This window comes from Amblyomma maculatum, chromosome 9, assembly GCF_055883805.1.
Source record: "Amblyomma maculatum isolate TAMU_Amacu chromosome 9, ASM5588380v1, whole genome shotgun sequence".
NCBI lineage: Eukaryota > Metazoa > Arthropoda > Arachnida > Ixodida > Ixodidae > Amblyomma > Amblyomma maculatum.
In genome coordinates, this window is record NC_139352.1 from 4,846,467 (window position 1) to 4,871,806 (window position 25,340).

The window sequence follows — 25,340 nt, forward strand, 5'->3', positions numbered from 1 at the left end:
AACTGAGCTGGATTTCTTAGCTTAGGCGGCACGTGTAATGTTTTTCCTTCTTTCTTTTTGTGATTCAGAAGTGTATATATATATGCTCCGCAACCGCAAAAAACATTTGTTGAAAGTGCGCAAATGTCCTGTCCCCTCCTCGTCCTTTGTGATTTTGAGCGCTTCGCTGTCCCTGTGGAGACAAGGTTTATTTATTTATTTTTAACTATCTCCCTCGAAAGCGTGACAGCTTCTGCAGACAGCTCCTGCTGACAGCGCCGAGGCATTAAGGCTTTTTTTTACTAACTGAGAGAGGTCCCGCAGTGGTGCCAACCTCTGCCCACGCGCGACCCACCTGCTTAGCGGCCGCCTCTTCGTCCTTGCCATCGCCGACGACCACGTATGTGCACTTCTTGCCGAAGCGGGATACGATGCGCTCGAAGCAAGACTCCTTCCCGATCTTGGTGGCGCTGTACACGCTCTCAATGGGAAACACGCCGCCCAGACCGTAGAGGAGCACCTTGGCCAAAGCAGGAACCAGCTGCGTCGTCGTCACCAGCACGTTGGCGCACGTAGACCTGCGTGTGGTCGACGCCACCAGTGTGCAAGCGTTTAAAACATGCTCTGTCCTGTCTGCAAAAATCGAGCTCTTCCTGAACACCTCACTTCAGGCATGCGATTTGAAGTATCCGCAATAGAAAGGAGCCCTTTGACGATCACACTGCTTCTTCGGGTGCAAATGAGGATGATATGACCTCATTTGGTAAGATAGAGCAGGCCCGAGAAGCAGCTGAAGACACGGAATGGTGTAAAGTAACGGTGGCGGCGTTTAAATATACATCTAGCTGATACTGCCATTTTGTTCAGTTCCCTTTCATTAGATGGTCAGGTGTGCATAGACTGTGTTTTGCGTACTTCAAATTTTAACGACTCAAAGGACACTATGAAAGGAAATGCAATAAAGCCGCCCTTTTTGTCCTCCTTGTATTTCCTGTGATCGCGTCCTTACCGCCGTTCGAATTGCATTAAACAACTAGCCTTACAGCTAGTAATAAGTGGTGCACTTCTTGCTTTCTCTTTTTTTTTCCTTGCACGTATATTGTATTTCCTTCCCATTTTTCCTCAGTGTCTATCTTTGCCTTCTCTTTGGTAGCACTTGCTTTTAAGGTTGGAGTGCTTCCCTGATAACTCTGTGATACTCATAAGTCATTCCTTATAGCAACATTACTACCTCAACTCATACTATTGTGGCTACCAGTGCAGTATGACCGAGACGCGCTACAGGGCATGAATTGCCACAAATAATCATATGAAGTGGTCGCTGAAGCATAGAACCCTGTCCCTTCCTTCATTTCTTACAAATGCTGCGTCCTCTCTCAGCCACAGTCGGTAGAAAATCATAAAAAGAAAATTTCGCATCATTAAAACAACTTGTATCATCCCCGAACCATGGAAGGCAAGTGTGGAGTAAGTGTGCGGCACACAAACCTGAGGTAATTCCTTCGCCCACGGTTTGAGACTCTTTCAGACACGATTTGAGGCGCGATTCAGATGTCCACCGATAAGTGTGACAGATAATGGGCCTTTCCTTTCCTATAAACAAATCTACATTTTACAGCCCTATCAAATCAATCGTACGCGATGCGAATTGTCCTCCAAAATGTTCTGGCACCTGAAAAATCATGCTTAGGAACATATCACGCAACGTACATGAAATGAGCGCAGAATTTTTGTAGTGAAAGCTACATTGCGCTAGGTTTTCAAGAGCAACTATCATGTAGTATAGAGCGAGAGCTGGACATGCAGTAGGAGAAAAGAAGAAGAATAAAAAGTAGACGAAGAAAAAGAAGAAGAAAGAAAGAAAAGAAGAAGTAAAAGAAGTAGAAGAAGAAGACAGATAACTCGGTAGTCGGTAAAAGCGAACGAGAACAGCGAGCTGCTAGGGCAGAAGGTTCGTTCGACCGTTGTGACGGCGGCACATTAAATCCAGGTGTCCGCAAAAAAATTCGCTGCAACACATAGTTTTCGCTCTATCACTAGGTTCAAGCCATACCCCCACAATTTTGTTTAATGTACACGTCGCGTTTCATGATAGGGCTCCAGCGTATGCTTGTTTGTTTTCATTGGCGTCTTTTTCAAGCATGGGTGCTAAGTTTGCAGATTCTTAAAGCCAAAGCCTTAGATACATTTACCAGCCTGTTTGGCTTTGTTGTTGTAGCTGTAGGTCTGTTTGGCGGTGTTGTCGACAAACGGCGGCGTCGGCATCCCTAATGGACCTCCATGTGGTGCCAGATTTCTTCCTTCGTATAAACATTGTGACGCAACCGTTATCGTTCAGTGTCCCGGGTACCATTTCATTTCCCTAGCAGCTTCACACTTAGCGTGCATTCGCTAGTCAAGTTGGAGGCTAGTTCGCAACAGGGAGTCGAACCAGCGACATAAGCACCTGCCACTGTATGCCTTAATCACATCAATACACCACTTGACCTAGCGCAACTGGAATTACAAGAGGAAGATTGGAGAAGGCGCCGTCTGAGGGGGAAACTTAGTGGGGAGTGCACCATCAGAGAAGCAGGGAGAGTACAGTGGGCATCGCGCTGCCTGTCACGTGGTGGCGCGCGCCACAGAAGGAAGTGCGAAGGGAGCGGCAGTCGCAGCAGCGCATCGCGCAAGAAAGCTTTTGTCTTCTTACTAGTCAGTTCAGTTCAGTCGTGTCCGACTATTCGTGACCCTATGAACCATATCACGCCACGCTTTCCGGTCTCTCACTACCTTTCTAACATCACATAACTTCATCTGCAGCACCTCGAGGATGTCATCTAACCACCGCGTTTGCTGCCTACCCCTTCTCCGATGACCCTCAACCTTTCCAAACATCAAATCTTTCTCCACTGACTCCTCTCTTCTCATCAGATGACCAAAGTAGCTGAGCTTTAACTTTAGAATTTGACCCTCCAATGAGCGTCAGGGTTTATGGTTGACAATATTGACTGATTTGATCTTCTGGCAGTCCACGGAACTCTCAAGAGTCTCCGCCAGCACCACAATTAAAACGCGTCAATTCTTCGGCGGGCAGCCTTCTTCACAGTCCAACTCTCGCATCCATACATCACAACTGGAAAGACCATAGCACGAGTTATACGGATCTTGGTTGGCAGTCTTATGTCTCTGCTCTTTACTAGGCGGTCAAGGCTAGCCATGGCTCTCTTTCCCAGAAGCAGGCGTCTCCTAATTTCATGGCTGCAGTCTCCTTCCGGTGTAATCATGGAGCCCAAGAAGAGAAAATCTGTCACAGCTTCCACTCTTTGTCCACTTCTTACATGTAGGCAGTCTTAATCGTCTCTGCTGAATTTTTCTTTTACATAACGACTTCTTACGTCCACTTTCAGCCAAAGAGAGCACATATAAGTTCTTCAATGCAGTTTTGAGGATCGATATAGTTATGTGAAGAAACTGAAGAAATAACCTAATTATATATAAGTGAAGGCGGGAATTCTCTGAATCCCAGGCATGTTCGAGGCAATAATGTGAAAATTCTGAAATTTACCTTCCATAATATGGTAATTAATGTCTGGAAGGGGAAGAAGATCAACCAGTCTGACAGAGAGTCATTTTGAACATCTGCCAGCGTCGCATGCCTCTTGGCTAATATGCCCCGCAGTGGGTATGTGCCATTTACCCATTTATACATTTGAAGAAACAGGAAAGGGGTACTCCTGCAATCATTGTCATCGAAAAACCTGAATACGTCCATTGTGATATAAGATGTCCTTCCATATCCCTCCAGTCAACCTGGTCCTGTGTCAGCTGAATCCGCTTGACCCCCTACAGACTTCCTAATATCACCCGCCCGCCTAGCTTTCTGCCACCCATCCAGTTACCCTTAGAGACATCAGTTAAACTCCTCCTGCACTGCATGCCCTGGAAATTCCTATTTATTTTTTTTTTTTTTTCAACTACAGGATGTCATACTAGCGTTTGTTCTCTGATCAACACTGCACGCTTGCTGTCCCACCTATCATTTACTTTTCCGTAGCTCCCAACCTTGTACTCAGTTTAAGTTGAACTTTTTTTTTTTTTATAGCCTCCACGTTCCTGCCTCGGCTACTGTACGCCTTTCTTTTGAGGCATAAAGAGAAAGTGCCATTCCTGATCCCAGTGTACCTGCAAAATGTGGTCCACTCCAATCTTATTCTATTTACTTCAGTATAGTGTTACGGACTGGTGGTCACTACCTGCACTAAGTAGGCATGTTCTGCTACATATCCTAAACGTATGTCTTCTTCCGATGATGTTGAAAAATACTTTACTTTTCTGCATACAGCCGATCCTGGATATATCGAACACGAAGGGAGCAGCGAGACAGTTCGATATATAATACATGCCAACATATGGGCCTGTCTTTAACACAGGAGCGTGAATACGCTGCACCAACGCTAGCGTCATGTTACCTGCAGCGACTTCCTGCCCACCGGCATGCAGCACACTGCCCGGTAGAGACGCGGCGACCTACGACGACGCGTACGCGCGCGCACTCTTGCACCGAGCGTCACCTTCAAATGCCTTTCCATGGGCGCCAGCGCGTGCCGAATATGCGGCAACGACAGACTGGAGGGTCGGAGTTCGCGCTGCTCGCCTCTCGCGGCATAAGCGCCGTTGGAGTTGGCGTTTGCATCAAAGCTGAAGTAGATGTTTGTTTGGGACAAATCGTGGAGTTTTAATTCTCGTACAGGTGCCTGTAAGCGCAATAAGAACTAAATTTAAATTAGGACATTGCTGATTTCCGCATCGCCTTCAAAAGAGAAGCGGGCCAAACGAAAGCCGTTGCAAGTCAGCTAGGCTAGCTTCCCCGCACGACAACCGCTGAAGTAGAAGTCAAATTTTCCGCATCGTATCAATGCCGCGATTAAAAACGAAAAGCACTGCAAAACGGAGGCCGCTTTTAAACGGAAGCAACGCTCAGCTCGTCCTGCGGCTTTGCAGCATTAATTGGCGAACCAGCAAGTGTCGATGGCAGCGGAACTATGCGTGAAAAGTGATCAGCGAGCTGTTAGGAGAAGCACCCTTAGCAGGGGCACGGCGCACAGTTCGATGTCTCGAATGTCCGCTTAACGGAGTTCGACAAATGCGAACACCACTCTTATATTTTCGCATGGAATTTTCAATGATATCATGAGAGTTCGATATAATAAATAATTCGAAGTCGATACTTTGCAGACACGGTTCTGCTTTGACTACCGTGTTTTCCAATTCATTTCCTAAGTTACTTAGCAAGAGAGGATCCTTAACGAACCGCAGATTACTAAAAAAATCTCTATTGACTCTTATCACCCCCTCTATACACTCCTGTCTCTGAACACCTCATGTATAAATTAGGCAGCCATTTAAACTCCACCTTGATCGACTGCCAGGCTAGCCTCACTAGAAAAGGCTCTAATGCTAAACGTGACCGGCTTCTGTTTCCAATGGCGGCCAGGGATTATTAGCAGCCTCCGCTGCTTCACAGGTTGCCGTGGTCACTTGCCCGTCAGCTGCTGGGGACTGAGAACCGGGCGTTATTCGGTGTAGTATACGTATTGAAAGCTGTCAATAATTAAAGCAATAGTATGGCCAAATCCTAATCCGATGAGGGAATGAGTTGCAGGCCCTTCGCAACTGAGATAAGCCGCACTCCAAGCCTGGTTATGCAGCTCCATCAACATGAGGATTTCTTTTTTTTTTTTATCCGGGTAGATAATTGCCCGGCACCCGGGTTCTAACCACGGTGCTCAGGATCGGGAGGACGACGCTGCCATTAGTACCTGGAGTGTATGACGGAGAGGCATTTCATGGCGAGCGTGAGCCAGCTGTCGGTGTGAGCCTCGATCTCCCCGCGCAGCTGCAGCCACTGATCCCGCTTGGGACCCAGCAGTCCAGCAACGTTGGTGCGGTACTGGTTGTAGATGTCCTTGATGCGCCGGTAGCGGAAGGCCAACTTGCGCATCCAGTCCACGCCGCCGCGGACGCCCGACGACAGGCAGAGGCCGCCGCCGCCCGACGCCGGCACCGCGCTGCCCGCCTGGAAGCCGTCCGCCGCGAAGTTGTAGTTGCTGCGTGGAGAGACACGGGAAGAGGCCTGAAACTATCAGCCTGACTACGTCCCCTTCAGGCCAAAGGCCACTCCGTTGCCTTAAGGACCCATCTGCCTTGACTATAAGTGCCCCATTTTATTAACATTAGGGTACGGCAGTAGGGCTCTGCTGACATGTGAAAGAGCGTACGGAAACAGGACTCAGAGCTCTGCCTTATCGACACAGGACTGTGGGAGGTACTATCGGGGACAAAAGAAAATTAATATAAACAAATTATTGTCTTATTCATTTTGCACACATAAAAGAACTAAAGACCAACTTTCCCATCGACAAGTATGGCCCGAGACTACTGGCCGATACGAAAGTTATGCGCTTTAATTTCACTGCGCGTGGTCCGCAGACGTTTGACCCCGGTAGTACGTACCATCGTGCAGAACGGGGAACAGTCGAGGAAGGAGGTTCCAATACGCTCCATCCACAGCCAAAAAGGCAGCTGCCTATCCTGTTCTGACCCTCTATATCCATTCCTTGATCACTTAACCTGCTTTAAATAGTATGGGTGGTGTCGGCGCAGCTGGAAGACCGGTTTACCTCGATCATCCAGGTACCAGCCTAGAACTACGTACTATATCTCTGGCCAGCACTCCTAAATGAGACGATTTTCTTTCCCTTCCAAGTGGATTCAGACAAGAGAGTCTTGCCTTTAAAGGGGCAATGAGGACCGCATACACTGCACCCAATCCTTGCTTTCAGTAAAACTTGATACTGCAGCTCTTTCTGTCATGTTTGCTTTCTAGAGAAAGATGCATTCATTTTAGCGGAAACTAAATTGAAAACTTTCCCGTACTTTTGTGGCCTAGCCTCCAAGATCCATGTCAGAAATTCCGCAGTCATTGGTGTTCGCTTGTGGCTTGTCATGGCCATAGAAATGGGTCATCTTATTGCGGCAGCAGCGTTAAAGGCCTGGTTTTCCAGAAAATCTACTGTCGGCGCTGCTAGCTAAAAATCGCGGGAATGACTCCCACGCGTGGCGGTTGACAGGTGACATGAACGGGCACTCGTTCGTCGGCGGATTGTCTGACGTAACGAAATCCCGTGTGTAACACGAGATCGCGTGAAGACACACTTGGTCTTTTCGATTGGTTGTCCTTCTCTCCGGTGTCTTTGCCATACAACACGATAAGAACGCTGCAAGCACAAAGTGCACAAAGTGCACAAATCTACTCAAAATCGAGCTTCACGTTTCATTCTTTCAGATTACTCCTATCACACCAGTGTTACCGTACTAAAATCCAAACTTGAACTTCACAAAATCATGTGTTTTCTGTACAAAGAAGTGCGTGGCTATATTTCGAGTATTCCGGACCACAAGATTGCGAAGCCAACCAACCGGGAGGGTCAGGCGCAGTAAAGAGTGCTGTGACAACCATCGCCCAAGTGCAGGCCAGCCAGTGACGAAAGCTTGCTATTTCGGCTCGGAATTGAAAAAGCTGCACTATCAGTACTGTATCCGGCACTGCAGGGCATCAGTAGGCCTCTCAGATTATGTCTCGAAATTTTTCGCCCGCGGCAGATGTTCACCCGGTCAACCTCTGTGAAGTGAAATGCCACTGACCTAAACTGAAGTCTTTTCTGAGTGGTGGTGCTGGCATCCAGGCATAGGTTGAGCAGCCCATGGCGAAATTTTACGTGGATTACGACAAGCTGTCGACGCTGTAATACCAGCACGTGTACTACGCATCACCATCATCACCTGTCTAAACCCTCGGCGGGGCAAAGACCTCTCACCATATGCCCCCAATTAACCATGTTAATTAACCAATTAGCCTCCCTTAGCAATGTATATGCCTGATCTGTCCTAAACGCACTAAGCACTCTCAAAATTCATCAAATTCCCTCTACTTCCTCATACAACACTGCTAAGCGCTCCTAACTACAAATCAGGTTCTAACGCTAAACTTCACAGCTTCAGTTTGTGATGGCCGCTTGTGCGGAGCCAGAGCTTCCTATAGCACCCTCCGCTGCACCGCAGAACTGGCCGTCGTCGTGGTCAGTTGCCTCGCAGTTGCTGGGGACAAAGGGCCGGAGCAATAGGTGTATTCAAAAAGAGGTTATGGCAGAGCTCTCCACCAGAATGGCCAAATCCTATTTTGATGTCGAGGTGGGTTCTCAGCTCTGATCACTCCGGCCATGCTTCAGGCCTCGTTACGCAATTCCATCGACACGCGTGTTTTCTTTTCTGTCCGGTAAGAAATTTCTTGGTACAGAAATTCGAAGCGCGGACCTCTTGCGCGCGACGCTAAGGCTTTACCTCCATGCCATCACTGCATCCACTGCTGGCTACGTATAAATGTCTGGCTTTTTTTTTTTTAATCCCGAAACAAATATTTAACCTTGATTTGATAGCTTGTAGTTTCGCAAGCTGCTTCCTGGCGACCTCCTGGCAAGAATCGAGACTAGAAGCAGCCTAAATTTGTCTTCTGAAACTTCTCTCCATCATTTTCTCCAATACCAAGGTAAGATTGCGCAACGTAACGTGGACTCGGAGTGTGCCTTATTTCCGCGTTTCTTAGCAGTGGATCATAAAGATCGCTTTGTGCCATGAAGAACGAATTCTTTTGTGTGTGTATGTGTGTGTTTTCAGAAGTGGTATCCAGGTGTTTCGGCGTGATTCTTAAACCGATATGGCATGTCGAGTTTTCCTATTTTGACACTATTCCATTCATATGACAGGACCTAACAACAGTGGAGGCGCTGCGACGCTCCTGCGACTACTGAAGACTGTCAAAATAAAAATGCAATATAATCACAAGTTCTGCTGTGTTAGTTCCTGCAGTCTGCACCGATATGGTGTTATGCTGTGTGGTCTGGCTATAGTGGTCAGACGGACAGGACATAAAAAAGAACACAAGGCAGTATAAAGGTGCTTCTCGTGTCGATCGCACTATCGGCGTACTGTGCGCAGTGCCCGCTTACTGGCTGAAGCGGTAGCGAGCACTCCAACCATCCTACCGAATGGTTTCGCGATCGACTGCTGCTGACGTCAGCATTGCGGCCGACAAACTTTTGATAGTGACAGAATATATTGTGAATATTTTTTTACCTGAGGTCTTGTCCATTGTCATCCGAAGCCACATCGTCGATATGCGCCTGGTCACAGTCCTACAAGGAAAGCAAACAGTAAAATTACGATGCCCTGTTGACTAATGTATGTTAGGGTAGGTTATAGGTCTATCACCAGTACCTCCCTTCGCATAACGTTTCACGAATTGTGCTAGGAGTAATTTTATTATAGTGGGAGAGTTCACATACCTTCTTCCCACATACATGCGTGCTTCTTTGCACTGTAGTGAAATTATGAGTATGGCGCAAGTGAGAGTGCAAATTATTATTGCTAGAAGAAAAAAGTAGCAGAGCTTCACACAGTAACAGAGGAAAGAGAAGATCTAAAGCGCCCTTGTAATAAAGTAATGCTGGACGACATGAATGCCATGGCTTTCGTCTGGATGAGGAGGGATTTATGACACTGATGTGTTCTTACATCTCCGTCGTACAGTTTTCTTTTTTACTTTAAGAAACGACTCTTTTCGTCTTTATCTCAAAGTTGTTTAATCCTTTTCTTTAAGAGGAGGGGGGGGGGGAGGGCAACTTCAGCACACTCACGTGAAAAGGTTATACCCAGGCCATTTAATGTCAACGCCATTTAAGAATAATCTCCCCTTGCCCAACGCAAAATTCCAAGCGGCCGCCAGCATTAGGGGGACCGATGTATAGCGCGGAAGAGACTGAACTTCTGTGGGGGCAACACAAGCGTAGATACGATGTCAACTCATTTCATTGTTGGCTTTCACACATACATTTGCATGCTCCCTGCATATTTATGTGCCATTCCAACAGTGCTCACGCTTTGACCTGCCTTCTTACGTTTTGGCCGCCACCCTGTTCCAACCGTTTCGTGAGGAAACTGGAAAGGAGTGCGCGGCAGTACCGTTAGGAGTACACAGCCTCCGCAACCATCGTCCCACGCTGAATCATACGCTGCGTCGGAAAGTGGAAACGCTGTCCTTCGTCACGCTGCACCGCGTCTCCGCGTCACGGTGCCATTTGCATCTGGGCGGAGAGGGAAGGGCGGTTTCCTTCCTTCCTTTTTTTCTTTCCTTCCCCTTTACTTTATGCCCCTAACTTTGTTTTTTTTTCTTTACACGAACTCCTTCAAAACTGATTATTTTCCGTGCTGCAAGAAGAGACGCTGCCTACAGCGCGGCGCAGTCGGCCAAGCGCTGCAAGGAGCGTAGCTGCCGCTGACTGATGCGCGCCGGAATGCGCGTCGCGTAGCGTCGGGCAGCCTCCTCGCTCCCCCTCACCAACAACGCCGCCATCCCCCTGATGGTTAGGTAAGAGCGCCCCCTTCTGCACCCGTCAGAAACGGGGGTGGCATTACGTAATCTTATCTCTCGCAGGGATATAGAACGGTCATGCACCCGAGGTTTAGAGGAGATTCCACGGCAGCGAGCAGTACGAATTACTGCACCCCACCCCGACTGCCGAGAATGCCGGATTTGACCTAACAGCGACACGCTTCGGCAAAGTGAGCCGAGAAATGTGACCCATAATGGCGTTGGATGCAAGGTTGGTACCAATTTCGCCACTCGATCACTGAGTCGCTAGGGCTTTGCATGCAGCAAAGAACACGATGTAGTTTGCAGTTGCAAATATAGGTAGGTAAGTGCGCTCTGCTGCATGAAGAAGAAATACTCATAAAATAAAGGTAACAAAATCAAGCCACATAATGCGCAGGTCAACTATCCGAGCTCTCATCGTCTGGTTAGGTTCACGATATTGGGTTTGCCTATAACGTTTACTGTATCACAATATGCTTGCGAAATATGCGGGCGCCGCCTAGTATACTGTTTTTCGCTGATACGACCATCCGATCTCGACTTCACTATTTTTTGTGTGCTAGCATTAGACATCAAGTGAACCCTTATGCCGGGCTACGTGTGTGGGGGGGGAGGGGGGGGGGCACGTACTGCCGCCTGCGCAGCTCGTGGAGAGGAGGACAGTCGGTGAGGAGGTAAAGGCTCTCACCTCGAGAATATATCAAATAAATTCATTCCGCGGCAGCTCGGACAGATCTGCTTCGGTCATTACGCGAGAACACTGTTGTCGCCGCAGCCGATCAGCCGGCATTTCTTTTTTTTTTTCTAAAAACGTTTATTCCATCCATCCATCCACCCTGAATGTTTTAACACTCTCGCACTGTGCATTGCATACCGAATCTTCATTGGTTTCCATCAGTGCCCAATGGATCCAACACACCGCTATCGCATTGCCCTCTACAGGCGCATTAAGCATAGTCGCAAAATTTAGTAGTGCGCATCCGGCCTACCACTGAGTCCCCATTTAACGATGTCGCCGACCTTTGCCTCAATGATCACTTTGAGCCTCGAACAGAAAGCGAAGCAAAACGTGAGGTGCTAGCGCACACTTCGCGTTAAGCCTAACCACGCTAAAACGGCTGGAAATGTTTTTTTTTTTTTTTTTGCTCCTATCATGAAAAACCTCTCGATAAAATTCAGCATAAAGTTCTCAATGTCAATTAAAGCGTCGCCAGAAAATGAACCAATGAATTATTTTCCCGCAAATTTCCGGCGCATTTTACGGAACTTTGCAAAAAAAGCGTGGAAAAGCGTGGAGTTGGCATGCATCATGACCTAACTTTCCACTCCTCTTTTCGCCGATTTTCGGTTGACGCACGGAGCCGTTATTTTAGCGCGTAAGCATTGCTATGCAGCGGGTTTCGCGTGAGCATGACTTTGTCGGCGCTGTAAAAGAGTTGGTATATCGAAAAAAGAATGGTGCCATCGGATAGAGCGTCAAGAAAAGGTAGGCAAGTAACAAAATATGTTTTGTGGTTTAATTAGCTAATTAATTAGAGACGATTAGGTGGTCTACCTATAACTCGCGGTATCCCGCTGACACATCTGAGGACAACGCAGCAACGCTCAGGCTCGCGCATTTCTCCAGTGCAGATCCTGCAGCGATCTCGGAATTTTTTCTATTCTAGATAGAGTAAAGCTTCAAACTGACCACGCATCATTTCCCTCTCGTATAAATTACTTGTCACTGGTTCGGGCAACAACCGCACAAGCAAATATCCAAACCCTCCTCTTCCTTCAAACGAAATAACTTCGTCGCGTTGCAAATGTGTCGTGTTTACTTTCGTCTGCACCACTGTTCATACGATATAATATAATAGGCTTTGAAAAAGCGTTTGACTCCCGAACTCTCAATTATTTTCTAATTAAATGTTGAAGAGCTCCTTAAAGTTAGAAAGACGCTTAAGATTCGCCTTAAGAGCAGAGGCGACGGCACCTTCAACAAAGCCTGTTTGTCGCCGAAAGAACAGCACACCGTTCGGCAAAGTGTTAAACGCCTATACATAGTGTGACCACTACAGGGATGCTAAAGGAGAGGCGGCATGGTGCGACACCACCGTGAACGCACGAAGCACGGTCGAACCACAGTTTTTAAATCACGTGCGTATTTGATCCGGGACGTTTTTCAGACGTATGGAAAAACTTGGGCACGACGACGGGTTGACGGTCCAATACGATATCGCATAATACCCCATCGCAGTTAAAGAAACACTCAAAAAAGTGATTCTCGCACGCGTGCATCTGACACGGCTGATGCAACGCAGACGTACACAAATTATACAAAGCGCTGCGTTTTGTGTCTCATGTGTATTTTCTGATCCCGTTTGTCTGTTTTGTAAAGTTATGAACAACCAACTAGCCCTTTTTGAAACATATCACCATCATATATCACACTGTGAACATGAATATTTATTTTATAATGGGATGCTCAGTGAAGAAAAAGGTTTGGGGCACGCTTAAGGTGCGCATTTAAGGGTATGACGCGACGATTTTGATAGCTCCCTTGCGGACCCGCTTCGCATACATGCTCTTGGCTACACAATAATCAGTAAGTGTTCAATTTGTGCCTATGTTAGGTCACAAATATTGTGAAGCATACATTCCTAATTTATCACGTTATGTTCAATGTCAATCGGTGTATATGCCTAGTTTTTTTTTTCTTTTTTTTTTAGCTGTCTGCAGATCGTTAGCTTAAAACCTGCGATAAACGTTGAACGGAATCTTTAAAAAAATATATTTTAAAGCCACAGTGCAGTCTGTAGAGGTGGGTTGTACAGCAAGACGAACATTATATACGTGATAGAGTTCAATGACGAAACGATCAAATATAATCAACTTTTTAGTTTTGACTTCAGGGGCCAACATTATAATAAGGCGTTGTAGACCGTTGGGTTCAGTTGTAAAATTTTCTTAATCGGCAATGCAGTTCAAAATATTTAATGTCAAAACTACGAACTTTTAGATCGTAAAGTTGGCTTCACGCAATGCAGAATTTTAAAATGACGTCAATAGCATTTCTAATACAGCAAATACGGAAGGTTTTAAGCTTTATAACTAGTCACTGTCGTTTTCGCGACAGCACTACGCACAAAGACGCTATTTCAAAAAAAGTTCATTTGGGGAAGCCAACTTTACGAGCTGAGAATGTCGATTTTTGACGTTAAATATCTCAAAGTATGTGGGCAACAAAGAAAATTAAAAAGCTGAGTTCAACTTCTATGTTGACAGACCTTGAAATCAAATAGTTAATTTTAGTTAATTAATAGTTTCATCACTGAGCTCTATCACGTACATAAAGCCAGCCTTGTACAATCCTCTCACAGACTGCACTGACGTATCTCTCACAGGGTTTAAAATAACTATCGGTAAACAGTTAAAAAAAAATGCAGGGGGCACTTTGGCTCACCAAAGTGCTTCAAGGCGGACGCCGTATTAGAGACGGGTGCCATTCGACAGTAAGACGTAATTACCGGCAACATAAAGTCCCAATTCTGTAAGTGTAAACTTTCACTAATTGCATATAACCAATTGCCTAATTGACACAAACACACTAATAGCTCATTAGTGTATTGCACTTCAATCAATTACCATACAAGGCATACTTATCAGTAAACCTTGTTCCTGTTCAGCAAGCGCAAATTTACGCTAATTGTCTAGTTTGCTAATTAGTGTAATTGGCTATCACTTCACTCAATTGTAAGTACGTCCTCGCTTGACTACGTCCAAATTTAGGAAACTAATTAATGAATAATTAATCTAATTTGGTTAAGTAATCTAGCAGGCTAATTAACTAAACTCATTACCACTTACTTAGAGCATCACTATACCGTCCCTTTAATTGGTTGCATGATTACTAGCCAAAGTACAATTGGCCCCATTTGAAATTCGCGCACTGTGACGTCACGACCATTTCGACCAATTGAAAAGCGTGACATTTCCGTCAACTCTTGCTTACAACGATGAGGCATTAAAGGCTTCCGCCTTAAACGGTATAAGAGCCAGCTTTATCGTAACCGTGCGAACGTTCCCCCGTGGACTAAGAGGGGATCCTGATGTCCCGGAGAATTCCCATCTCAAAGGTGTGGCCGAAATTGGTACCTCTTGCCTATATTCGGCCATGACACGCGCTCTTGTGACATCACACAACCTGCTGACCAATCAGTGCTCGGCCTTGTTAGCTGATAACTACACTACCTTCAAGAGACGTGATAGTGATGTTAACGCGACAACGCTGTGCGGTAAATCCGGCGTGGTTTGCGTTGGCGTCGTGGGCGAAAAATCACGTACACGAATCTGGCACGTGGTAGCTGGCAGGTGGCATGGGTTATAACGGATTGGTCGCCGGTTTGTGCGACGCATCGCATGCCCACGTGACATGGCAGGCGCTGCCGATTCGGGCGTCTCCATTAGATGGGAGGGACAGACGTGTAACGAACCTTCCAGCGTCCAAAATGTGGACTGGGATACATTGGCAAGAGTGGGAGGGTAGCCAGATGAGAGAGGAGGTCGGACAGTCAATAGCATGGACCAATTCAGACAACGTCGCATTCAATCTGTCCCCTTGTATCTGCTACGCAGTGGAAACTTAGAGGCCTGGCAGATGGAAGGATAGAGGCCATGAAGGGTCTGCCGCTGTGTTTTGGAGCTGTCTATATTATTTTTTTATTATAATGAGAAATATTGCACGCACGTGCGCGCACTAGCGCAGGCGCATATATCACAATTATACATGCGAGCTCTATAACTACTACTTTTTCGATTCCTTCTCGAGCTGCAAGGCGATATTGCGATATATTTTTGTTTTATTTTCAGATTCGTGTTTTTAGAGCTATGAGAGATACGTCAGCGCTGGTGGGTTGTACAGAAAGCGGTCGCGCCACGTAGCCTCATGATTACAACATTTATTAACCAAAATGAACTAATCAACATTTGCATTTCTGATTTCAAGGGGATATATTACATTTCTTCGAAGGGGCTGGATTCCTGTCTCACTCTCCCATTCCAAAAAGCGAAGCCCGAGTTGTGAGCGCCTGCCAAATCTCTGCCAAATCTGCAGTGCCATGCGGTCTGGTACGTCGCACAACCCGACTGCCTGCCTGTCAGTACACGGTCATGCCAGAGGGAGGCCCGGGATCTTTCGCTGACAACGCTGGCGCCGACAACGCCCAGATGGATTTTACAGGGCCCTTTTTCTAAGGCTATCACGTTGTCGTTTTCTTTTTAATCTTGTAAACGTCAAAAAAAATAATCATATCAGCGCCGATAGATGGCGCCACCATGCCGACAATGCCCACGCGCGCGCTCATCTGGCCTGTGGCTCGATTGCTCCACAGCTCTACTCAGGTGCGCCACTGTTGGGCGGTATTATCGACTGGCACGATGTTCCCGCCCAGCGGGGAGGCCGAACCTGGGATCGGGAGAGTGCCTCCCCCTTTTCGGGCGGTTTCAGCCCGGGCCGAGCCCCGCCCAGTCCTCCAGCCGCCACCCCTATTTTTAAATCTTTGAGCACAGGCAGCGCTAGCCGTAGAGTCAAGAGATTTTTCATTTGTGAACGCACTGTAATGACATTGAAATCCCTGCGATAGTCCTGCATTTCGGAGGAAAGCCAAATTAAATCGGCCCTCGAAACCTCGCGGCCGCATTTCGAATGTAAAAATGGCCATGTTCCGAGGTTTTCGCGAATGTTAAAACTTCCAAGGTGGTCAAAATCACCCAGACCACAGGCGTCCCTCATAATCTTTGCAACGTGTGTGTGTGTGTGTGTGTGTGTGTGTGTGTGTGTGTGTGTGTGTGTGTGTGTGTGTGTGTGTGTGTGTGTGTGTGTGTGTGTGTGTGTGTGTGTGTGTGTGTGTGTGTGTGTGTGTGTGTGTGTGTGTGCGCGTGTGCGTGCGTGCGTGCGTGCGTGTGTGTGTGTGTGTGTGTGTGTGTGTGTGTGTGTGTGTGTGTGTGTGTGTGTGTGTGTGTGTGTGTGTGTGTGTGTGTGTGTGTGTGTGTGTGTGTACACAAAAAAACAACTAATAAATATATATATATATATATATATATATATATATATATATATATATATATATTGTCTTACTGTGTTTACTTTCTTCAAATCATGTGCGTAAGCGCACCTTGTGCTGCATGCTTCTTGCATAGTTATTAGTTGGTTTTTTTATATTTCGCACTATTGTAATGTTTCATTGCAGAGCCCTTTGGGCTTCAGTGCTCGAGCCTTGCAAAAATGAATGAAGAGCCGCATTTAAAAGTTTTGCAGAGCTCTCAAGTACTCCAAAAAAAAATCGGCTGAGCAGTTTGTCAGAAAGAAGCAACTAAGCGCCGTTCAACCTCGCATGCGGCCATGTCAATTTTAACATGTCCGTTTTGAATTTTTTTATTTCACATCCAGCTCCCCAAAACGATAAGCCGAGCTTCAACGCCCCAAAGATGTTCCAAACCCATACACGTGCTGTTTCGTCAACATGTCCCGCCCATGCAAATCCCTAGAGAGTGCAGCAAATGCATCCTTCAGAATTCCTACCGGTCACTTATCATCGCACCGTTATATCCAGGTAATGGTGCACGGACGCGCGGCTATTATATTGTGGCACTATATGAAAGTGCGCAGAACTTGGAAAATACGGTGCATGCGCAAAAGCCTGAAAGACCAGCGTTTTGCTGCGCGCCCTGAAAGGCGCGGAATATTCGAAATAAATCTAATTCAGCCCAACGATCGGCATTTACATGTCAGCGGCAGATTGCAAAGAACTAATTTGACAAATCATTTTAACTAGGATGAATACAAACGATATCTTGTCTCTTATCTCGCGCTGAATCTCAACAGCGGTTTTCCATGTGGTGACTCCCGGCCCGAACGATTTGGACGTTTGAGTTGTATGATGCGCCAGGATTGATAGGCTCTTGTAGTGGCTTTCGACGTGCTGCGCTTTGCAGTTATATCTTAAAAAGTCAAGGAATTTGCGATGGGGTTGGGAGGGGGGATCTACGAAAATGAGCAGAGGTACTTTGAAGCTTTGCCTCTGTCCACAACGTCTCGCATGGTCTCAAGGTGGTGGAAGGAAAAATCGTAGTGAACGTTTTCTTTTACGCGCCTGTTTAATCGACAAAGGCATACAAATGGAAGCAGGAATGTGAGCCCATTCGCAGAATGATGAATGCAACCTGGGTAATATCAACTATAGGTATATGAGAATATCCCTGACGAGGAAAGCATATAACGGTTGCATCTTACCGGTACTTATCTATGCATGGGGCAGAGACGTGGAGGCTAACGAAAAGGGTTCAACTTAAATTGACGACAGCGCAGAGAGCTATGGAATCGAAAATAATAGGTGTAACGTTAAGAGACAGGAAGCGTGCAGAGTAGGCCAGAGACCAAATGAGTGCTGCACACGGTTTAGTCGAAATCAAGAAGGAATGGACACGAGCTGGACACGCAATGCGAAGGTAGGATAGCCAATGATCGCTAACTGACTGGATTTGAAGAGGAAGCAGGGGTAGCAGGGGGCGACAGAAAGTTAGGAGGGCGAATGAGATTAGCAAGTTTTGCGAGGGTCAAGTGGATGTAACTAGCACAGGACAAGAGAAGTATTTGCCCTGCAGTGGGTATAGTATCGGGCTGATCGCGATGGCGATGATGGCGGTATGAGTTTCCGCTCAGCTGCGGTTTGGCTAACTAGGGACAGGTAGGGCGGTGTAATAACGAGGAATTCTACGGGTTCCCATTCAAACCTGTGACAAAAAGCGTGCGCCTCTTTTCAAGAATACAAAGATAATCGGCGACGCTAAAAGGGGCAAAAAAGCATGTGAAATTGCCGAAGCTTGCAGATAGAGAGATACGGCACCGAAAAGTGTGTCAACCAGTCTTTGGTTCGCTTGTACAAAAATGAACTTTCTCTTGGTCTGATAAGGTCAATTCTATCGCGCACTTGCACAAGCTTGAGTGCTTGCCGGGCATAATGAATAAACAGCAGCAAGTGTGCGCTCATCCCTTCTGCTTCTTTTCCGTGTCTCGTCTCCTGCGCAGCTCGCTCTATGTTCTAAGGAACCCCAAAGAACAGCAGACCAGGGTAAACATTGGGATTTCAGCGAATATGCTTTCAAAAACTCCGCCTTGTCATCGTGTACTTTTGCGCACGCTAAAATAGAGCAATACGCCGGGCGGCCGCTAAGGCGGCTATATCACACTCTGCTTCAAGCGTATACGGACCAGTCAATGGTATTACCCGCAAGCGAAAGCACCATCACAAGCAAGGCCAGCGAGGAGGAGATCGCTCAAAATTAGAGCTCGCGTTTCTTTTGTCCTTGTACCTGCGCGCTGCCGTTGCTCTAATCAAGACATGACGAAACAATGCATGGGTGAAACAATGGCTCGTAATTACTCAATGAAACGTTGTGGTAGTGACGCCGTCAGGCTGACTAGCAGTAACTAAGAAAACCATTACAGGCTAAAGAATCGCCGCGCCACCCTGAGGACATCGTTCCAAATCAGGCTACGCAGCAATCTTGGCGTCGCTTTTTGTAATACAACGTCCACAATTATCGCACGTAATAACGGCTGCCAAGGGCAACGTGCGCCACCTCACACACCTGGAGCACTGTGTGTGCTCATACGGCGCACCGAGAGTAGTGCAACACTACGCCGGTTCTTGCTGAACCAGTTTTTGCGCAAGACGATCCGTCGCGGCTGCGGGCCAGTGGGAAGAATTGGTCCAAGGACGACACGCGCTCAAGCTGGACGCGATGAACGTCTCAAGATGAACGGCTTCGAGAACGCGACCAAAGGGTCAGCTATTTTGTACATGCGTCCGTGTCTCACGGTGCACCGTGATCTGTCTCTCGAGCGCTTACACGGCGCCCTCTTGGGTGCATTTGGAAAACTATTTCTTAATTACCTAACTAGGCATTGTCCCGAGACCTGCGGGGAACTTATAAAAATAATAATAATAAGATAGGAAGACGCTAAAGCTTCGCGCGTTCGAACGTCTGTTTCATCTACTTTTTTTAACCTAGGACGCGATGACTGAGAACCTTTAGTACGTAGAATTAAAGCACAATGACTAGTCACTTTCATTTTTTTTTTTTTTACTTATGACTGACTATGGCACGACGGCGCGCTACTTTCAAAATTTCAGGTACGCAATTTCTTGTATTTTTATTTTGATGTTCTCATTTGTTCAATTTTTAGTTAGTTCATCTATTATGGTTTCACTTTCAACCACCAATCTCCGATTACACTTACTATCCATTATCTAGCACCCCTTGCACTTATCGATCTACTGCAGGGCTCCATTTTTGCTGCCACGTTTTGAATATTTTCGACACCTTCCGACTACAGTCGACAACATCCGACAACACCCGAGTCGAAGCTGAGGTATGGCGATGGCTTTCCGAGCGAACTAGCTGTATACGCTTCGCGCAAAAAAAAAAAAAATAAAAAAAAAATAAATAAGAGCACTGTTTTATCTACACTGCAGAAATGAGAAAGCTTGAGCGTTCCTGGTGCACATGAATCACGTTTGCCATCATTATCATTAAAATCTAAATGCACCGTCATTATCACTAATTGCAGCGTCAGTGTCATCGCTACTATCATCCTCACGCTAATATCATCCTCTTGATTTCTTATCTATGTCATGCCGGTGTTGCATTATGCAAGAAACAAAACGCAGTCAATGCATAAAATTTTGCCCCTTGTTTTTGTGCCGCTCTCAACGGGAGCCTATGCGTCGAGACAATTTGTTTCTCCCTCTGGAGGCTGGTGAGCTGGTCTTCAGCACTCGTTTGCTCATCAGCTTGTTTCAAGGTTTTTCTGTTTTAAAACAGCAAGCCATCCCTTCCTCCTAGGTGTGTTTAATAGACGATTAAGTCTATAGTCTATCCAGAAGACAGATGACAAAAGTTCTTATTGAGACATATTATTTCCTGTACCTATGCATTGGCAGCCTTACCTCCCCTTTCTAGACAATAGTGTATTAAAGCGGGTTCATCAGATGTATATACACTCAGCAGCAAAGACTTTCTTTTTTAAACTTCACATATCAGCCTTACCTGTCAAAACGTGGCTTCGTGCAAAAGGGACTTTTGTGCTATGCATGTCAGTGGAGTGTCGCCTGTGTCAGCAAGTCATTGCTTTGTGTATTGCCGTGACGCAGTGTTGCTGTTTTTTTCCTGGCGGGGGCATTCTTCAATGGATTCTCAAAAAGGACATTGATATTGCGTCCTATACTATAACATTCTGGCTTACAATGAAAGCTTCAGAGGTTCCCTGTGATATTTTTGTGCTCATGGGGCTGTTTAGTCTGTGGAAGAGCCGCATGACAGATCGCCATGCAGAGCCACCACGTTCATCGAAGTATCTGTTCAGAGAACAATCTGCTATGGTGCAGGGGGTATATGCTGCGCAGGATCGACCTCCTGTCTGGATACCCGATGCGTGTATATGTCTCCCGGAATTTTGATGTGTGGGCAAAGTGAGAGCTCGATGCTGGTGCGACTGTGTATTACAGGTCTCAAGATGCGGCCTGGTTAAACTGTGCTTGAACTACTTCTACGCAATAAAGAAAACAAAATCCCGGGCGTGGCGTATTGGTTAAAGCGCTCGGCTGGGGATCCGAGAGATGTAGGTTCGATTAGGAGGCTCGATCTCCGGTGGAGACAGGATTTGTTTATTTATTTTTTACTATCATCCTTGCGGTTGACAAGGGGAATCGTGATGTGCGTTTCACAATCCCAGGCTTGGCGTAGTTGGTTAAAGTGCTCGGCTGGGGATCTGAGGGATGGAGGAGACCAGATTTTATTTTTCTGATGACGTCAGTTTCGGTTTCGGGTGATGACGTCATTTGATTGACAGCTATAGTATAACTGGACGCCGACAGTTGGAGCCATTAAAGGTTTTCACCTTATTAGTGTGGAAAGGGAATCGCAGCCATGGAAGGGGGTCTTCCAGGCTACGCTTAGAACCTGTGCTTCTACCTATTGAGTGTGGTCCAAAGTCATATCGTTTCCTTCCTCTCAAGAGGTCTCGAAGATTTGAAAGTCAGTACGAGCGGGCACGCCGAAGGTAAAGAAAAAAAAACCGCTGCCAGGGATGACGGAGCTGCCCAGATGTCTACCCGTAAAAACGGTGGCTTGCATACTCACTCTCGCCCTAAACCTAAACCCTTGTTCAGTTTCCTATTACGTCACGCTATCACCAATCGTTACCATCACCTCACGTTATCACCTATCACCTCACATTATGAAAAAATGGCGGCAAGAACAAAACGAAGGAGAGAGAAGGGAGAAGAAAAAAACTGGAAGGAAGCTGCATTTACTCGATGCTCAGAGGGGATTATCGCCTTCCACCAATGTCCCAGGCAGCACAAATGATTATCCGAATATTGGTACAGTGTTGACAATGCAACCTTCGCTGGATCATGGAAAAAGCAAGAGAGTTCCAGAAACCCATTTACTTCTGCTTTATTGATTATGCGAAAGCGTTTGACTGCGTAGATCACAGCAGATTGTGGCAAGCTCTCCAAGAGATGGGAGTTCCAATTCACCTCCTCTGTCTCCTCAGGAACCTTTGTGAAGGGCAAGAGGCCACAGTCAGAACTGGGCATGGTCTTACTGATTGGTTTCCGATTGAGAAAGGAGTGAGGCAAGGCTGCATACTGTCGCCCTGCCTATTTAACCTATATGCAGAGTGCATCATGAGGAAGGCCGGTCTGGACGAGTCTTCAGCTGGAGTGAAGATTGCTGGAAAACGTATCAACAACCTTAGATATGCGGATGATACCACTTTAATGGCAGAAAGTGAAGTGGAACTCAAGAGACTTCTGATGCGCGTACAAGAAGAGAGTGAGAAGTTTGGGCTTAAACTGAACATTAAAAAGACGAAGATCATGGCGTCTTGCCCTATCAAGTCCTGGAGCATCAATGGACAAGAAGTGGAAGCTGTGACAGATTTTCTGTTCTTGGGCGCCAAGATTACCTCGGAAGGAGACTGCAGCCATGAAATTAGGAGACGCCTGCTTCTGGGAAAGAGAGAGCAATGGTTAGCCTTGACCGCCTAGTAAAGAGCAGAGACATTAGTCTGCCAACCAAGATCCGTATAACCCGTGCTATGGTCTTTCCAATTGTGATGTATGGATGCGAGAGTTGGACTGTGAAAAAGGCTGACCGCCGAAGAATTGACGCGTTTGAATTGTGGTGCTGGCGAAGACTCTTAAGAGTTCCTTGGACTGCCAGAAGATCAAATCAGTCGATATTGTCGACCATAAACCCTGACTGCTCATTGGAGGGTCAAATTCTAAAGTTAAAGCTCAGCTACTTTGGTCATCTGATGAGAAGAGAGGAGTCGCTGGAGAAAGATTTGATGTTGGGAAAGGTTGAGGGTCGCCGGAGAAGGGGTAGGCAGCGAACGCGATGGTTAGATGGCATTCTCGAGGCATTGCAGATGAAGCTATGTGATGTTACGAAGATAGTGAGAGACCGGAAAGCGTGGCGTGACATGGTCCATAGGGTCACGAAGAGTCGGACACGACTGAACGCCTGAACTGAACTGAACTGAACTGAACTGAACTGTTGACAATGCACTGGCCCTATGTAAGACTGCACATTGCCAACACAGTACCAATACTCGGCCCTAAGTTCGTGCTGCCTGGGTAGATTAGCGCGCTTTAATACTAGAAGCACACTATGCTTTCCCCAAAAGCGGAGGAGCTCCTTTCAGCTACAGAAGGCTGCAGAACCGAAACGCAGTTGCCGCCGCCAAGCGCTTTCGAAAGGAGACTGCGACGAATCGAGACAGTGTTCTTCAACGGCGGCTCTCCGAGGCTAGGCTGCGTTGCCATTGGCTTTCAAACGGTGATGTCGGAGTCATTTTCATCAGTGACGTTACCAGCTTGAATGAAGAGGCGAAAACAACTTTAATTAAAATGTCCCGATAACAAGTTCGTTCTTTGCTCCATCACAGAGGAGCAGAGGTGGCACTTAAAGGAATCTGTGGCTCTTTCTGGCATGCGACAGTGTCTATAATATTTACTAGGGACAAAAACTGACTACAGATCTTTCGTAAAAAGCTCGGCTTCGATTCGCACCCGTCGCTCCACCAAGAGCGTTTACAGACTACGCCCAAACGGGCCTTGGTGCACAGTGCACGGCATAATTCCGTACTCCGCGCATAAAGGCCGTCTTGAGATGTGACAAAGCGCGACGCATGCAGCTCGTGTCTTGACGCTCCTTCATCGTGGACTCGGCCGAGGATAGACCCCCAACACGCTCGCGCGTGGCCGTGATACTGCGTGACAGGCGTAGCCTACATTCGGGAAGGACCTTCGAGAGTGCGCCCACAAATTAAAAGCAAGGAATAAAGATAAAATGGAACGAAGCGACGCGGGCGTGGCGTACAAGGATGCCTTTGTATTCAGGCGCCGATGAACGTGAATAATTGTGGCCTCACGGGAACAGAATAAAACTCGGTCCTCTCCGGCTTTGCACTGACGATCCACCACCTGCACGGTACTACCCATCACCATCTCTTGTGCAGGGAAAAATAGGGCGCGCCTTTTCTTTACACTCGGTTTTTCACATTCTTCTTTAGCTCAACGCAGGTCGGTTGTCGCGCCCCCATATTTAGAAAGCCAAGCAACTTCAAAAATTTCACACTGGCTCTGAGAAAGAAAAAAACATGGCTGTGGCGTTCCCCTGCTCCTCCCAAGGATGACCTCGTCAACGGTGGCAGTGTAAAGCAAGTACAAAAGTGCACGTTACTGAAACCAAAGCGACCTTCATTCTGTCAGCCCAGATTCCGCCACTTTTCATAAAATACTTTTTAAAATATAGCAATAAAATACTTTTCAACATGTTTCATCTGCACCAGCCCAGGCTCGGTGAGCAGTGTGGCAGCAAGCAGTACAGGACACAAAAGATTAAGAGAATGCTTAAGTTTCCCATAAGGGTAGACGCGATAGCGCCTTTAAGAACACTTTTTTTTAATTATTTAAATTCCTAATATTATTTTATTACTGTGTCATCAGTGCACACCCAAAACGCACGTTAGTAAGCCATACGTACAACACCACGTCCAATAGGTTCCCCTGTTAACACGCACACTTGGTACCAAAAAAAGGAACCTTTGTGGCCTGTACGATACAGGCCTGTCTCGCATGCAAAGGGTCTCGGTTCGAATCCCCGTGGCGACGAATTCATTTGTTTATTAAATCACTCCTATTTTTAGACCCCCTCCCCCACTTCTTTTAAAAGAATCTGCTCTTCAGATTTGGCTTCATTTGCGTCTTCCGCCGACTTGTTAGCTTTATTTGAACGTAGCTAAGCTGTTAGAAACTCCAAGGCGTGGCCATGTGGTTGCGACGTCATGACCATTTCGACCAATCAGGATTTCTCCCGACCGCTGTCTACGGCGGCGGCGTTTTAATGGAACGAGCTGTATACGTAATCGCAAATTGCATAAAGATGTCACGGCAATGTGCAAGGACAGCGCACAGGGCACTCGATGTACCGACGACATTTACGGGGAACCGCCGCGTCAATTTTTACCGGCTAACCAAAACTGGGGAAAACTGTGTCGAAGAAAATGCGCTCGTGATTTCGCAACAAAATTGTGGTGCAACCACGCTTTCAGTATCGTTCACGGCGGTGTCATACGATTTCGCTTCTGTGCATCGTTCAGCGTGGTGTCATACCACTTCGCTATTCCCTTTCGCGTTAATATTCTCGTCCATTTGAAGGATACATTGCGATGGAAATTCTAACCGGTCACATATGCACCCCTTAAAAGTGTAGACGTCTACTGGGAAGTGAGATATTACGTCTTCCTTTTCCTAAAATTTAACAGAAACAAAGA

General features: G+C 46.7%; 1 protein-coding gene across 3 annotated transcripts in view; it reads right to left on the bottom strand.

Annotated features, from left to right (window-relative positions):
* Positions 1-25,340, bottom strand: part of eya (eya transcriptional coactivator and phosphatase 2) — a 114,426-nt gene that overhangs the window by 9,616 nt on the left and 79,470 nt on the right. For all 3 annotated transcript variants that reach the window (XM_084577963.1, XM_084577962.1, XM_084577964.1), the window contains 3 exons: positions 9,154-9,212; positions 5,781-6,068; positions 335-557 (listed from right to left, as the gene is read on the bottom strand). In XM_084577963.1, the coding sequence (XP_084434089.1) occupies positions 335-557; positions 5,781-6,068; positions 9,154-9,212 (570 nt within the window). The remainder of the gene's footprint in view (positions 1-334; positions 558-5,780; positions 6,069-9,153; positions 9,213-25,340) is intronic.